Source organism: Rutidosis leptorrhynchoides, chromosome 2 (assembly GCF_046630445.1).
Source record: "Rutidosis leptorrhynchoides isolate AG116_Rl617_1_P2 chromosome 2, CSIRO_AGI_Rlap_v1, whole genome shotgun sequence".
Taxonomy (NCBI): domain Eukaryota; kingdom Viridiplantae; phylum Streptophyta; class Magnoliopsida; order Asterales; family Asteraceae; genus Rutidosis; species Rutidosis leptorrhynchoides.
The window spans coordinates 83,693,708-83,707,683 of NC_092334.1; the positions used below are offsets into that span (position 1 = coordinate 83,693,708).

The following is a 13,976-nucleotide window of genomic DNA, read 5'->3' on the forward strand; positions in this document are numbered from 1 at the left end:
GTTGACGTTTTAAGCATGTTTATTCTCAGGTGATAACTAAAAGCTTCCGCTGCAACATGTTGAATTTAAGCAAGATCTTGAGTATGCATATATGTGTCAAAAATAAAACTGCATATCGGAGAAGTTGTAATGTAAAATACGTTGGAAATCGTGTTGTTATCATCACATGTAAAGTTTGTAAGGCTAAGATTATCGCTAAACGATAATCATTATTATGATGTTTAAAATTTGTATTTTTAATAAATGTTATGGTTTGGATTGTAAAAACGAATGCAGTTTTCTTTGAAAAATGTCGCATATAGAGGTCAATACCTCGCGATGAAATCATATGTTATTATATTTGTCCTTATGGTTTAGGACGGGTTATGACATACATAACCCAGTTTACTAAGAACTTCGTTTCTTTTCTTACGTTGTCACCTTAAACAATTTTTATAAAAATTTCGTTGCTTATTATACATAATTCTTCGTTGCTTATTCGTATCCAAGTCATCATGAAGACTTTACAACCGTCGAAATTGAGAGTTTCATGTATGTGTGTGTGTGTGTGTGTGTGTGTGTGATGAAGGCACTTACTACCACGTCATGCAGAGCCTTCGGGCATCCACTAACACTTAAACCATTCAAAATTTCTGCGTTACCTCAGGGATCTTATTTGTCACACCTGTCGGAGCGATGCTCTTTTTTACATAACTCTAAGTCCTGAATTATTCCAAAGGATTCTCATTTAGTGATATCAACATCATTAGTATTCCGACTTTAGTATTAGCCATAACCTGTTTGGCATCTTGCAAAGTCAAGAAGCGATTAACTTCTCGTCCTCATGCTCTATCCTTCGTACCTCACCTTTTAGCAACGGCTTCACACGTGAACATTTTTGGGCCAAAGACTTAAGTCCCTGATAATCATCAAAACTACATTTAATTCATTAGTTTTCATTACCTAGTAACATGTCAACCGATGATTCAAAGATTTTTCACTCGACCTTTTTTTTTTTACTCGTAACCTCTGAAATACGAAAAACTATGTTTATCAAAATTTTTACACGTTGATTTTTACACGTTGTTATTTGAGCGGTCCTCACGAGATTTATGGACAAATGAAAATAATAAAATTTTTCGGTCACTTATGCGATTTGTAAAATCATATATGTATGTATATAATTAAGTTAACAAGTTTACCTTTACTTATTTTGGGTTAATACATACTAAGTTATACCTTCAAATTATTTAAAAATCGCTCCTTTATTGGGTTGTTTAACTTAAGTCAAATAGTTTTGTGCAAAATGGTACACGTTGTTCATACTTCTAAATTTACTAGGAATTTCGTTTCGTTTATGTTGTCACATCAAATGTTTAAAAGTTTTTCAAAACTTCCTTGGTTGATTTTATTAAAGGTTTTCGTATTAAGTCTACACCATGTATGGATCACACATTTTTTTTCTTGTCCTCCGTTTAGGGATGAAGCTTACGATTAAGATCTTTGTTAGAAACTCTTGAGCCACTTTGGATGGCAGTTTTATAAAATTTGTTAAGAAGTCTTTGCGCTCATGAAATGTTCCCCTTAAGGTTAGATTTGGCAAAAACGCGGGCCGATAAATCAGTTTTTCGAGGTACACTCAGTGGTCACCCTATCGTAGGAAAGGCATTAGGCGGGTTTCTACTCTCAATATTTCCTGGCTAATCGCAAAACTCTCGTAAACATCATCTTTCCTTTTATGGATATATATTCAGAGGACATGTTCATGTTAACAAGAAACGAAATCAATTTGTTGATCTCTAGGACAAGAGGCTTAATTAATGGCGCATACCTATTCTTACTGTTATACGCCCAAGTACCTTTCAAGGTAAATAACTCACTTCTGAGCCCACGTGTCTCACGGAACTTTGATACGCTCCTTCTTATTCAAAAACGGTACCATTGTTGGTCACCCCTCAAAATTTTGGGACGAAATTTTCTTTAACAGGTGGGTAATGTAACGACCCGGCTTTTTCGACTTGTTTTTGTGCTTTGTGTTTTCGCAAAACTGCGTCTGAGCTAGTTTATGCTCTGGGATCTTATTTAATGATTAATTACTTTCATTAATATCTTACAACGTACTATTAAGTGTGTAATCACTTAACTTGATCCCCGAATGCTTTTACGACTGTTGGTGTCACTTGAGGTTTTTAACGAACTGCGTACTGCGTACACGTTTAACTTTTGTCGTAACCGAAACATTACTACTACGAAATATTAATTGTTATTTTATAATAACAATTACTTGGGTTTTTGGATGCTTAATTACGCCTAGTAATTTACTAGAGCACACTAGTTAGTCTTGTTGGACTTTCTACCTTATTGGACCTTAGCCCACCCTATACTAGTTAGTGGACTATTTAATTAGCCCAATTATAATTAACTAGTGACCTATTAATAAGTAAGACAAATGCCTATTTATTAGAGGGAACATACTAGCATTTTTGTCAAGTATTATCCTTAATGTTGCATGAGATCCTAACATAAGCACCAACTTTAGACAACCATTAACCAAAAAGTAAAAAGGTGTCCCTCCTTGTCCCCCCATAACCCACATCCATGTACCCCTCCCCACACCCTCACCACCTATAAATACGAGCCTTATTCCATCCATTTTACACTTGCTCTCATTTGCATTTCACACACACTTACTCTCTAATTCTTTCTCTAGTCTTTCTCTCTCTAAAAAGTGTAAGTATTTGATTTTTCTTCTTCTTCTTCCCTTGCCTTTCATGAAATCATCATCATCATCTAAGGGTCTAGCTTTTTAGCTTTGATCTTGATTACATCTTGTAGATTCAAACATGGATTTGAATCATTCAATGACATGGAAGATTCAAGCTTTCTAGCTTTGAATCTTCACCTACTTTGTAGATCTAAATCTTTTAACTTTAATCTTGTTATTTTGTTATAAAGATTCAAACTTATGTTTGTAATCTTCATGTAACTTAAAGATCCAAGCTTTATGCTTCAAGATCTTCAAGAACAACCAAGATGCAAGCTTTCTAGCTTGAATCTTCATATCTTTTGTTGGATCTAAGTTTTCTAACTTATGATCTCATTATGTTGTTGTAAAGATCAAAACTTGTGTTTATGGTCTTCATGTAACTTAAAGATCTAAGCTTTATGCTTCAAGGTCTTCAAGAACACTAAAGGTTCAAGCTTTCTAGCTTTGTGACCTTATAACTTGTGTGAAAAGGATCCAAACTCTCTAGCTTAGGGTTCCATCACTTTATTTGACTTAGATTATGTTCATACTTGTTTGATTGAAGTAAAGTTTGTAGCTTTAGTTGTAAATGTAACTTGTAATTGTGTTAAGACTAAGGATATGATGTAACCTTGGTTCATCATCCATCTAAGACTCTTAAATGAGTTGTGTTCTTACTTGGTCTTAACATATTGTGTGTTGATGGTAGAATGTTGGTCAAGGTGATGCTAACCCATCAACGAGTTGTACACTTGAAGCTACAAGCATCATGGATGAGAACCGTGATGAGCATCAAGCACCAAGAACCCCACCGGAGCACTTGTTTAACTATTTTCCGGGATCTGATCAGATTCCTGGACTTCTGGAAAATTGATTTTCAGTTAGTTCGTTTCGATTAGATGACTTTTCGTTTAGTCCTCGACTTAATCCGATATACGGTTTAGGATTTATAGCCTTCCGAAAGTCACTACGCCGTTGTAACGTTGTGCTGAAATTTCTGACCTACTCGCACTTAAACCGTCGCCACTGTCAAATGAAGACGAGTTAGGTTCTGAAAATTGGTCAGCGGTTATAGGACTCATATACAGAGCCATAGCCATTGACTATGCGTCTTTTCGTTTTGTATAGAGGTCGTAGCAACTGACCGAAGTCAGCCTACTGTTTCGATCTCTATTCTTGTCAAACTTACTTAGCTTTTATGATGATGAATGATGATGATGATGACACTTAAACTTAATTTATGCACTTTCAAACCTCTTTGGGACAACATACTGACTTAGTGACCTTTGACTTAGGTTGACGACCTTTCGGACCGACTTACTACTTGCATACTTTCATTATCGACTTTACCGCTTTTATCACTGTGAGTTATAGCATCCCTTTTTACTTTAATTATTTTGGGACTGAGAATACATGCGCTTTTTACGTTTTACATACTAGGCACGAGTACTTAAACTTTATATATGTGTGGGTTATACAACGGCATAAACTTTCCCCTTAGCTCGGCAACGTTTAGTCATTGGTTTTTGAACCGGTGAACGCGAATCTTAGATATGGATCCATAGGGTTTGACATCCCCACTCGGGCTAGTCGCGCTAGTATTTAACGGGTGTTTAATACTTCGTAAACTTACGCACTCGCCAAGTGTACTTTTAGGGGGTAATATTACTTTAAGTTAGTTACCGGGTGCCCACGAATAAGCATATACTTTATCATACTGATTTGAATTACTGGTTTAAACTGCTGGTTGAAGCACTGAAATCTCGTGGCCTACATTACATTACTGATTACAAACAAACTATAGCTCACCAACATTCGTGTTGACTTTTTAAGCGTGTATTTCTCAGATGCTTAGATGATGTTGCTTCCGCTGTTAGACTTGTTGTCTTGGTGTTATAGACTTGCTATTATGGACCTGCTGTGTTAGATTTTCGCTGCATTACTTAGAGATGTCTCAATCATGAAACTTTTATCTTGCATTCACAACTTATGTTATTTGAATAATGGCTTTGTAATGACCTCTGTGTCACGTTATCTTTTGTAAACGCTATCTTTTTATGAATGCAAAACTGGTTTTCAAACAGCATATAGTGTTTGACCGTGTAAAGATCATGTTGTTGACGAATCGTACACGATGGTTTTGTACGGGGCGTCAGATGAAGATTCGTGTCTTCTGGCGTGGGAAATATTCAACGACACAAGGCTTCCTTGGTGATTCTTCGAGTTGTGATACAATTCATTTGGTCGTAGTAGCGGCTAAGTCGAAGAAGTCCAAAAAGTAAGTCCTAGGAAACGACGATTCGTTTTTATGCGTGATCCGGATGGAGATTACGCGATTAAGGATGCAGTTCAGAAGATTTGTGAAGATGATCTCACCGTAATTCGTTTTATTTACTACCCAAATAGAGTTAAATCGAATTAAACTCCTCAATCGTTGAGACGCGAATCCATTGTAAATGGACTTAACTGAATTTTTTTGGGTTATGACTCATACATTTCCTGTCGCGACACACAATTTTCAGTCATGCGTACGGCGATATGGCCGTACACAAACTTTTTGCGTTTGTGTGGGCAAGTTCTAATTTTTTTTTTTTTTTTTGAACAAAACGTTAAAATTTTATTTGGGACAATAAGATTAATAACTCATAAAAAATAAATAAATAAAAAGGCCTTGACAATAGAAAATATTGAAAAGATCAGATTTATTCACTTTAACAAGACCTATAAAAAAGGCCTAAACAAGCACAATGTATAGGTTATAGTACAATTATAATTATATACTTTTTTTTAAAAAAACAAACAATTATAATTATATACTCCATACTAAAGTATTTGTATCGTACAAATACAAATACATATTTATAGTGAATATAAATTATCGACTTACTTATCAACCTACTCAATGACATAATGACACATGAAAGATTCAAAATTCATGAGTTGAATAGATATCTAGTGAAAGACAAATGCCATAATTTAAAATTATAGGCGAATTAGTAAGTTAAAATGGTAGGATAAAAAAAAAACATCTTCCAATACTAACGTCATACAACTTAAATACATAAACACAAAATCACGATATATTCTGTGCATATAAAGGATTCATTTAACGTAATAAAAAAAACCTATCACATGAACATCCGTCCTAATTTTTTAAATTAATGAATGATGATAGAACACCCACTTCATTATAAAATGAATAAAGCCATCCATGATGACGGGTATAAAGAAATGTATGAACCTTTTATATAGCTCACAAACCATTCTAAAAAATGCACGTCTAATTAGGCTGCTATCATGTTTCTACCAAACCTAACCTAAACACGAAAAAAGAATTGTAACTTTACAAAAGTACTCAAATTTTTACACCATCTATAAATCTATGAAGAAGAGTTGTTTTTAACTCATCATTTTTTAAGTCATTTTTCGGTACTACTATCTCCTTTCATGAACTTGCCAATAAATTTTTATCCAGTTTGAATGATTTTGATGTCAAAATTTAGCCATCACGATTAGCAAAACATTTTTAAAAAATAAATTCTAAATCTAGGGTAACCTAGTAATTTTTAGGGTAAGAAGAACACAACAAAAGTTTCAAATTAACTAGCAAAAACAGAGAAAGAATGCATTTACAATCATTATTTATTTATTAGTACTTTAATACAAAAGTTTTAGCAGGAGCTTAGATAGAATAAAATTTTGCAAGTTGTGAAAATGACACCAATAAATAATAGTAAATAATTTATACTCCGTATTGTTTACCAAACCTCATTGACAAAGTATTATTTAGACTCAATCTCACTTACACACCCTTTATTAATCACACATTTATCTAACTTAACACATTTGATTGAACAGAGAAATTAAAACCAAAATATGGGATGGTGGAAAGAACAAAACTTGGATTTGATCCTGGTACCAATTGGGCTCTTGATCATGTGCATCTATCATCTCTTTCTTCTCTACAGATACCTCAAGTGCCCTGAGCTTACAGCAATCGGTTTCGAAAATCATAACAAAAAAGCTTGGGTCCAAAAAATGCTTCTGGTAAACTATTTTTTTTTTTTTTTTTTTTTTTTTTTTTTTTTTTTTTTTTTTTCAGATTCATAACTATGTTTTCTCTGTTGTTTTATATCTTATAACTTTGTTTTTGTTATTGCAGTTAGATGCTAAAGATAGAGGGATTGCTGTATCGGTTCTTAACGGTCATTTATCAGCCTCAAGTTCCCTAACTTCAATATCATTAGTTTTGTGTTCACTTATTGGAGCTTTATTAGGAAACTCATCAACTAACTTTTTAACAAGCCGTTTTATCTTAGGGGACACAAGTAAATCAACAAGTACAATTAAATACGTAGCGATTTTATCGTGTTTTCTAATCGCTTTCGCTTGTTTTGTACAAACTACAAGACATTTTGTACATGGATGTTTTCTTATAAGTATTCCAACTGGTGATGTTCCTGTTGATTGCATACAAACGGCGGTGTTAAGAGGAAGTAATTTTTGGGCTATCGGATTGCGAGCACTTTACTTTGCAACCACTTTGCTTTTATGGATTTTTGGTCCGATTCCTATGTTTGTTGGTTCGATAGTTACGGTGATTATTTTGTATTTCCTTGATATTAATAAGCAGCCCATGATTCAGTATGGATCAAACAAAAGAAGTGGTAATGGTGGTCACCTTTTTAAGAAGATTGGGGAAGATATAATTAGTGATGTAGTTGAGGCTTTTGAACACCATGGAAGACAATAGCAAAATAGAAAAAATCGCTTCGAAAAATCTGTATGTTGTAGCTAATTTTCCTTTTGTTTGTTGATTCTAAATGAGGCAAAGTTATTATCATAAAGTCATAAACAATGCAACAGTAGATGAGTACTGTAATTAAGTTTACAAGTAAAAATGGTATAATCTTTTTTTTTTTTTTTTTTTTTTTTTTTTTTTTTTTTAAGATGGTATAATCTTTTTGCTGTATATAACTTTACCCATTGATTAAAAATAAACAAAATGAAGAGTTGCTCAAAACCAAACAGAACATTTAGTTGGTTATCACTTCTGAGCCTATCTTTATGTTTTATACTCTGTACCACTCTTTGTTTTTTAAAAGAATATTCTAAAAACATATCTTTTATGTTTCCCAAGATCTGATTCTCATTACTAAAAACTATTTTACTGGATTATGTAGGCTGAGCAACTTTTTAAGTATATTTTCAATTAGATTTAGGTGGTGGGAGTCTTTTTAACAAGAGAATTTAAAATGCATATTGCAAAATTATATGACTTCAATTCTAATGTATTCATAAAGATTCTTAATCAAGAAATGTGACAACCCGAAAATTTCTGACCAAATTTAAACTTTATCTTTAAATGATTTAATGTTTCCGACACGATAAGCAAGGTCTGTAATGTTGATTCTCAAAATTTTTGAACTAATGTTATATATTCAGTTAACCTTTGACTATTGACCGACGATTCATGAACATCTATTTGTATATATATATATATATATATATATATATATATATATATATATATATATATATATATATATATATATATATATATATATATATATATATATATATATATATATATATATATATATATACAATAAGCTGAAATATTAATTATTAAAATTAATTATAAATAACTTGTAATGTGTATTTAAAAACTGATTTATGTATATTAAATAAAAATATATATACATATATATAATTTCAAGTTATTTAGTAAACGATAGTAACATTCGTTTATTGATTTGATTGATATTTAGATAAGTGAACTAAAACGTTTCAGATGAACAAGTAAAACACTAATTTGCTACAGTATTTTCGAATTGCTACAGTACCCAAAATGCTACAGCGTTTTCAAAAATCACTATTTGCTACAGTAAAAAAAAACTGTAAACACCATTTCAAAATGAAAATGTATATATATATTTTACAAGGTGATAAAATAAAATATTACCTTAATCTTAAAATGATTTGATTTAAAATAATATTATTAAATATATATTAATAAATAACGAGACGTTGATTTATAGAAGCAAATGACCAAAACACTCAAATGAATAAGTTATATTTCAAGTGGTATAATTTATGGATAATTTAAGTCTATAATTTGACAAAGGTACGAGTCACGAAAAGTAAAGTATTAGTTTTCTAAGCGCACGAAGATGCGTTCGAGAAACCGGAACCGGGACATTAGTCGGTTGACAAGGTACAAGACATCGGAATTAAAGTTACAAGTCAACCTTGCACGTGAATATAATATAATATATAATTAATTAATATAAATTATATATATATTATATTAATAAATAAATATGTCGACAAACAAGAAAACAAAAATTTGTGAGCTGGATTTTACTGCCATGCGATCGCATGGCAAACCAGTACAAACCCCATGCGATCGCATGAGGTGCTTTTTCAGGAAAGGTCCTATAAATTGGACGATTTTTGGCTCAGCTGAATCTATCTCTCTTTCTCTAGTATTATTACTCCGTAATATTTATTTAATTTATTATTATTATTATTATTTTTTATATTATTAAGATTAATATTATTATTAATCTTATTATTATTAGTATTATTAATTAGTATTATACATAAAATACTACGACGAGGTTATGAGCATGTCACTTTTAAAAATGGGTTTTCGAGTGGGATAGAGCTAAGGAAATTATGGGTTATTGTCAAGGAGGTTATGGGTATTGTTCGGGAGTATTACTTCTAAAGTCAAACCTAGTGTTTATCATCTCTGTTGCGTCTACGTACTTTCCTACAATATTGAATCACAATATTAATACGTGAGTATTCATATCTTATTTTTTTAAATATTAATAGTGTATCCATGTCTAGTGCTCGAGTATATATGTTTATGCATGCTTGTATGCTTTAATTTCATCGTTAAACAGTTTATGATGAATCACTAATTAAATACATATATTACTGAAAAAAAAAGGTATATGATATGCATGTTTTTGGAAAGCTGACGAAAAATCAATAACTTTTCATTTAGAAATCGCATAATTTCGATGAACGAATCAAAAGATATGGTCAACTGAATTATGATTGACGTTAATTGGAATTGCTTTTGAATCTGCAATTAATATTTAAACAACTTGTTTGTAAGATTGATAAATTGGATTTTTGAATATTACCAACCGAGTAAATGAATCCTTATATAAGGTACGTCTCGTTTTGTTGAACTATTGTCAAAATTGACTTTTTGAAACGACTTTGGATAACTTTTGTATGTCGATCTCGAGCATTAGGATTGTGATACACTATGACCCAACCTAGTTTGTTAGACATGTATTGACCAACATATGTTTTCTAGATTGAGATCTACGGTTAATCTTGCATTCCAAGTTACGGTCACTTTTTGATGAATGACCTTATGTGCTGCTAAGGTGTGATGACCCGGAAATTTTCGAACAAATTTAAACTTTAATCTTTATATTATTCCGACACGATAAGCGAAGTTTGTTAAGTTGAATCTCAAGAATTTTAAACTATGTTCATACATTCATTTAACCTCGATCAAATTCCAATGATTCACAAACCATTATATGAACGGACATGATTATATATGTATATGTGTATATATTATAACTTGAAAACGTTAACAAAGTATTAGACGTATAATACTTTACACGAACGTATTTGTTTCGATATAGGTTTAATATAATTATCAACAGAATTAAAAGATAATATCAAATGATTGATTTATCAGATACATTGTATGATCGTGAGTCTCTATTGAGAGGTCCACTTTGATTTAGGAAACCTTTCCTTTTTAACGATATTCGGAATAAATGGTAAAGTGACCTACAAGTAAGAACAAATATGTCAATTAACGATTACTGGACAAAGGTTAGTAGAGATTAACTTTCAACACAGTGATTATCTCGTGTCTCTTGATAAAGTTAATTATTTAGTTTTCTTAATATTGAAAACGTTTTACGACATAGATGAGACCTTTTAAAAGAATGATTTTGAATATAACTAATTCTGGAAAATTAAATTATATTTATTCGATTTAGTTCAAATATATGAAAGCGTTCTTCGAAATAATAGATTTTTAATTATTATAATGTTTCGATAAAAAGATGTGAATGTAATTAGTTTTAGAGAACTATAGTTATTCAATTTAGTATGGACACGTTTTTCGATATAATAGAATTTGATTGTTAAAATGTTTTTATGGATTTTCAATGATATGAAAATGAAAATAAAGATAAAATAAAGGTTTCTAATGAGCACTAAAAGACTACAACATTTCATCTCAAGATTTCAAGTTAAAATGATGGAAATCACTAAACCTATGCACTTGCACGAGAAAAATCATAACTAAATCATACTGACTCGAAAAAGGGTGATTTCAGTGTCCAGACATCCGTAACTCAAAAATCTACAACTTTTGTGAAGACACCATATGCGGACCGCGTACCTATCTACGCGAAACGCGTAATGTTTGTCGACATAAAAATTTTGTCGACATAAAAAGTGATGGCGGCTTACCTTTTTCTTAAATTAGGCACATTTTATTATTATTATATTATATATTATATTATTATTTTACATATATACATATATGTATGTATATATATATATATATATATATATATATATATATATATATATATATATATATATATATATATATATATGAACGAAGTACTTGTGATTAGGAACTTAAAAACACGCACACACTCATATAAATAAATCACTCTATATATTTCCTAGCTTAAATTTTAAATTAGTAGTATGGTACTGTAACAAGTGATACACGGGTATTTTAATTCGGGTTACAAACCGATTATAACTAAGGAAACTATGGGTTATTGCCAAGGAGGTTATGGGTAATATTCGGGGATATATTTATGAATCAAACCTAGTATTTATCATCTCCGTTACGTCTACGTACTTTCCTACAATATTGAATCTCAATATTGATATATAAGTACTTATATTTTATCTTTTATATAATAATTGTGTATCCATGTCTAGTGCTCGAGTATATATATATTTATACATGCTTGTATGTTAAATTTCGTCGCTAAACAGTTTATAATGAATCACGAATTAAATACATATATTACTGGTAAAAGGTATATGATATACATGTTTTTGGAAAGCTAGCGAAAAATCAATAACTTTTCATTTAGATATCGAATAGTTTTGATGAACGGATTAAAAGATATAAGCAACTGAATTATGATTGACGTTAATTGAAATTGCTTTTGAATCTACAATTAAGATTTAAACAACTTGTTTACGAGATTGATAAAATGAATTTTTAAATATTACCAACCGAGTAAATGAATCCTTATATAAGGCATGTCTCGTTTTGTTGAACTAAAGTCAGAATGACTTTTTGAAATGACTTTTGATAAACTTTTGTATGTCAATCTCGAGCATTAGGATTGTGATACACTATGACCTGACCTAGCTTGATAGACATTTATTGACCAACATATGTTCTCTAGGTTGAGATCTACGGTTATTTGGTAATCCGAGTTTCGGTCACATTTTGGTGAACGACTTTATATGTTGCTAAGGTGAGTTTCATTTGCTCCCTTTTTAAATGCTTTTGCAATATATATTTTTGGGCTGAGAATACATGCACTTTATTTTAAATTCAATGGACACAAGTACATACTAAATTCTACACTGAGTTTGAACCAAAAATCCCTTAGCTTTGGTAACTAGTAACTACCTGTTATAAGAACTGGTGGGCGCTAGTAGTTGTATATGGATCCATATGGCTTGATATCCCCGTCCGAGCTAGAGCACTAGCCTTTTAATGGACATATGCTATTTGAGAAGCGTACATGTTGGTTTGCGTGTATTATTAAGATGATTATACAAAGGGTATAAATTATATATATGTTAAGTTTAGTTACCAGGGTGCTCAATTTCGTAGAATATTTTGATAAACATTTTTGGATGAAACAACTGAAATCTTGTGATCCACCTTTATTAACAGATTATGCATAACACTAAAACTATGAACTCACCAACCTTTGTGTTGACACTTATTAGCATGTTTATTCTCAGGTTCCCTAGAAGTCTTCCGCTGTTTGCTTATATGTTATACAAGCCATGTGCATAGAGTCATACATGATTTATTCAAGAAAACGTTGCATTCACAAAATCATCACCATCTATCTTATTTTGACTGCATTGTCAACGGAAGTACCATTGTAAACTATTATTTACGGTGATTGTTTATATGTAGAAATCATCAGATGTCGGAAACCTTTAATTTAAATATTCATATATGGTGTGCCTTTTCAAAAGAATGCAATGTTTACAAAACGTATCATATAGATGTAACGACCTGGATTTTTCCGATCATTTTATACTTATGAAATTAATATTTACTTAAATTAAACCTTACCAACATGATAAGCAATCTAAATTAATGAGACTTATGTTTTTGAAAAGAGTTTTACACAACGTTTGACCGTCCAATTTGACCGATGATATCACGAACTATATAACATACGATAATTATACGTTTGTGTATATATATGTATTTTATATATATTTAACATGATCTAAGGATGGTTTAACATCTCATTGTGTACTAATGACAATGAGTTATAAGTATATTTTGAAACTACTAACTTAAGTTTTCAAAACGATAACTATACGTAACGTTCTTTGGCATAAATACTTAAAACTTATAATGCTTATACATGTATCGTATAGATATGTATTTAATCACTTTTAAAGGGCTTTTATACATAAAACAATATAAGTATATTTACAAAAGATAGTTATATTTGAACTCTAGTTCCGTTTTCTCAAGATTTCTATACGTATATCTAGGGTATATGTACCCGTATCATACCCAGCTTCTATACGTATTTACTATTGGTATATACACATCAAATCAACATCCTAATCAATATTATTACTGCCCTAGATATGAGGTAACTAGGATTTGTCAAGTAGCATGAATTATTAGTAAGAAAACAAAATTAGGAATCCTTTTCTTTCTTTATAAACTAAAAACGTTTTTATGAATGAACACCATTTCTTCACTCCATTTTCTCATACCTACACCCTCATTTCTCTCTCAAAATACTTCTAACTTCATACTTGATCATCTCTAAGCATTTTCCCCATCATTTAGCTTCAATTACAAGCCTTAAACACCATAAGAAAACTCTTTCAAGAACATATCAAAATAACCACCCATTTGAAGAAGTTTACTTCCAACCTTTTGATCTAACTCCAC

General features: G+C 31.1%; 1 protein-coding gene across 1 annotated transcript; it reads left to right on the forward strand.

Moving 5' to 3' along the window:
- Positions 1–6,601: 6,601 nt before the first annotated feature.
- On the forward strand, positions 6,602–7,478 carry LOC139888031 (uncharacterized). The gene is made up of 2 exons (XM_071871065.1): positions 6,602–6,772; positions 6,828–7,478. The coding sequence occupies exons 1-2, from the start codon at positions 6,602–6,604 to the stop codon at positions 7,476–7,478; spliced, it is 822 nt and encodes a 273-aa protein (XP_071727166.1).
- Positions 7,479–13,976: the final 6,498 nt, after the last annotated feature.

What these genes read in the sequence shown, in the direction of transcription:
- LOC139888031 (XM_071871065.1), top strand. Translation starts at nt 6,602, where the DNA reads ATGGGATGGTGGAAAGAACAAAACTTGGATTTGATCCTGGTACCAATT. An exon ending in GGGTCCAAAAAATGCTTCTG is followed by an intron (nt 6,773 to 6,827) that starts GTAAACTATTTT and finishes TTTTTTTTTCAG; the next exon opens with ATTCATAACTATGTTTTCTC.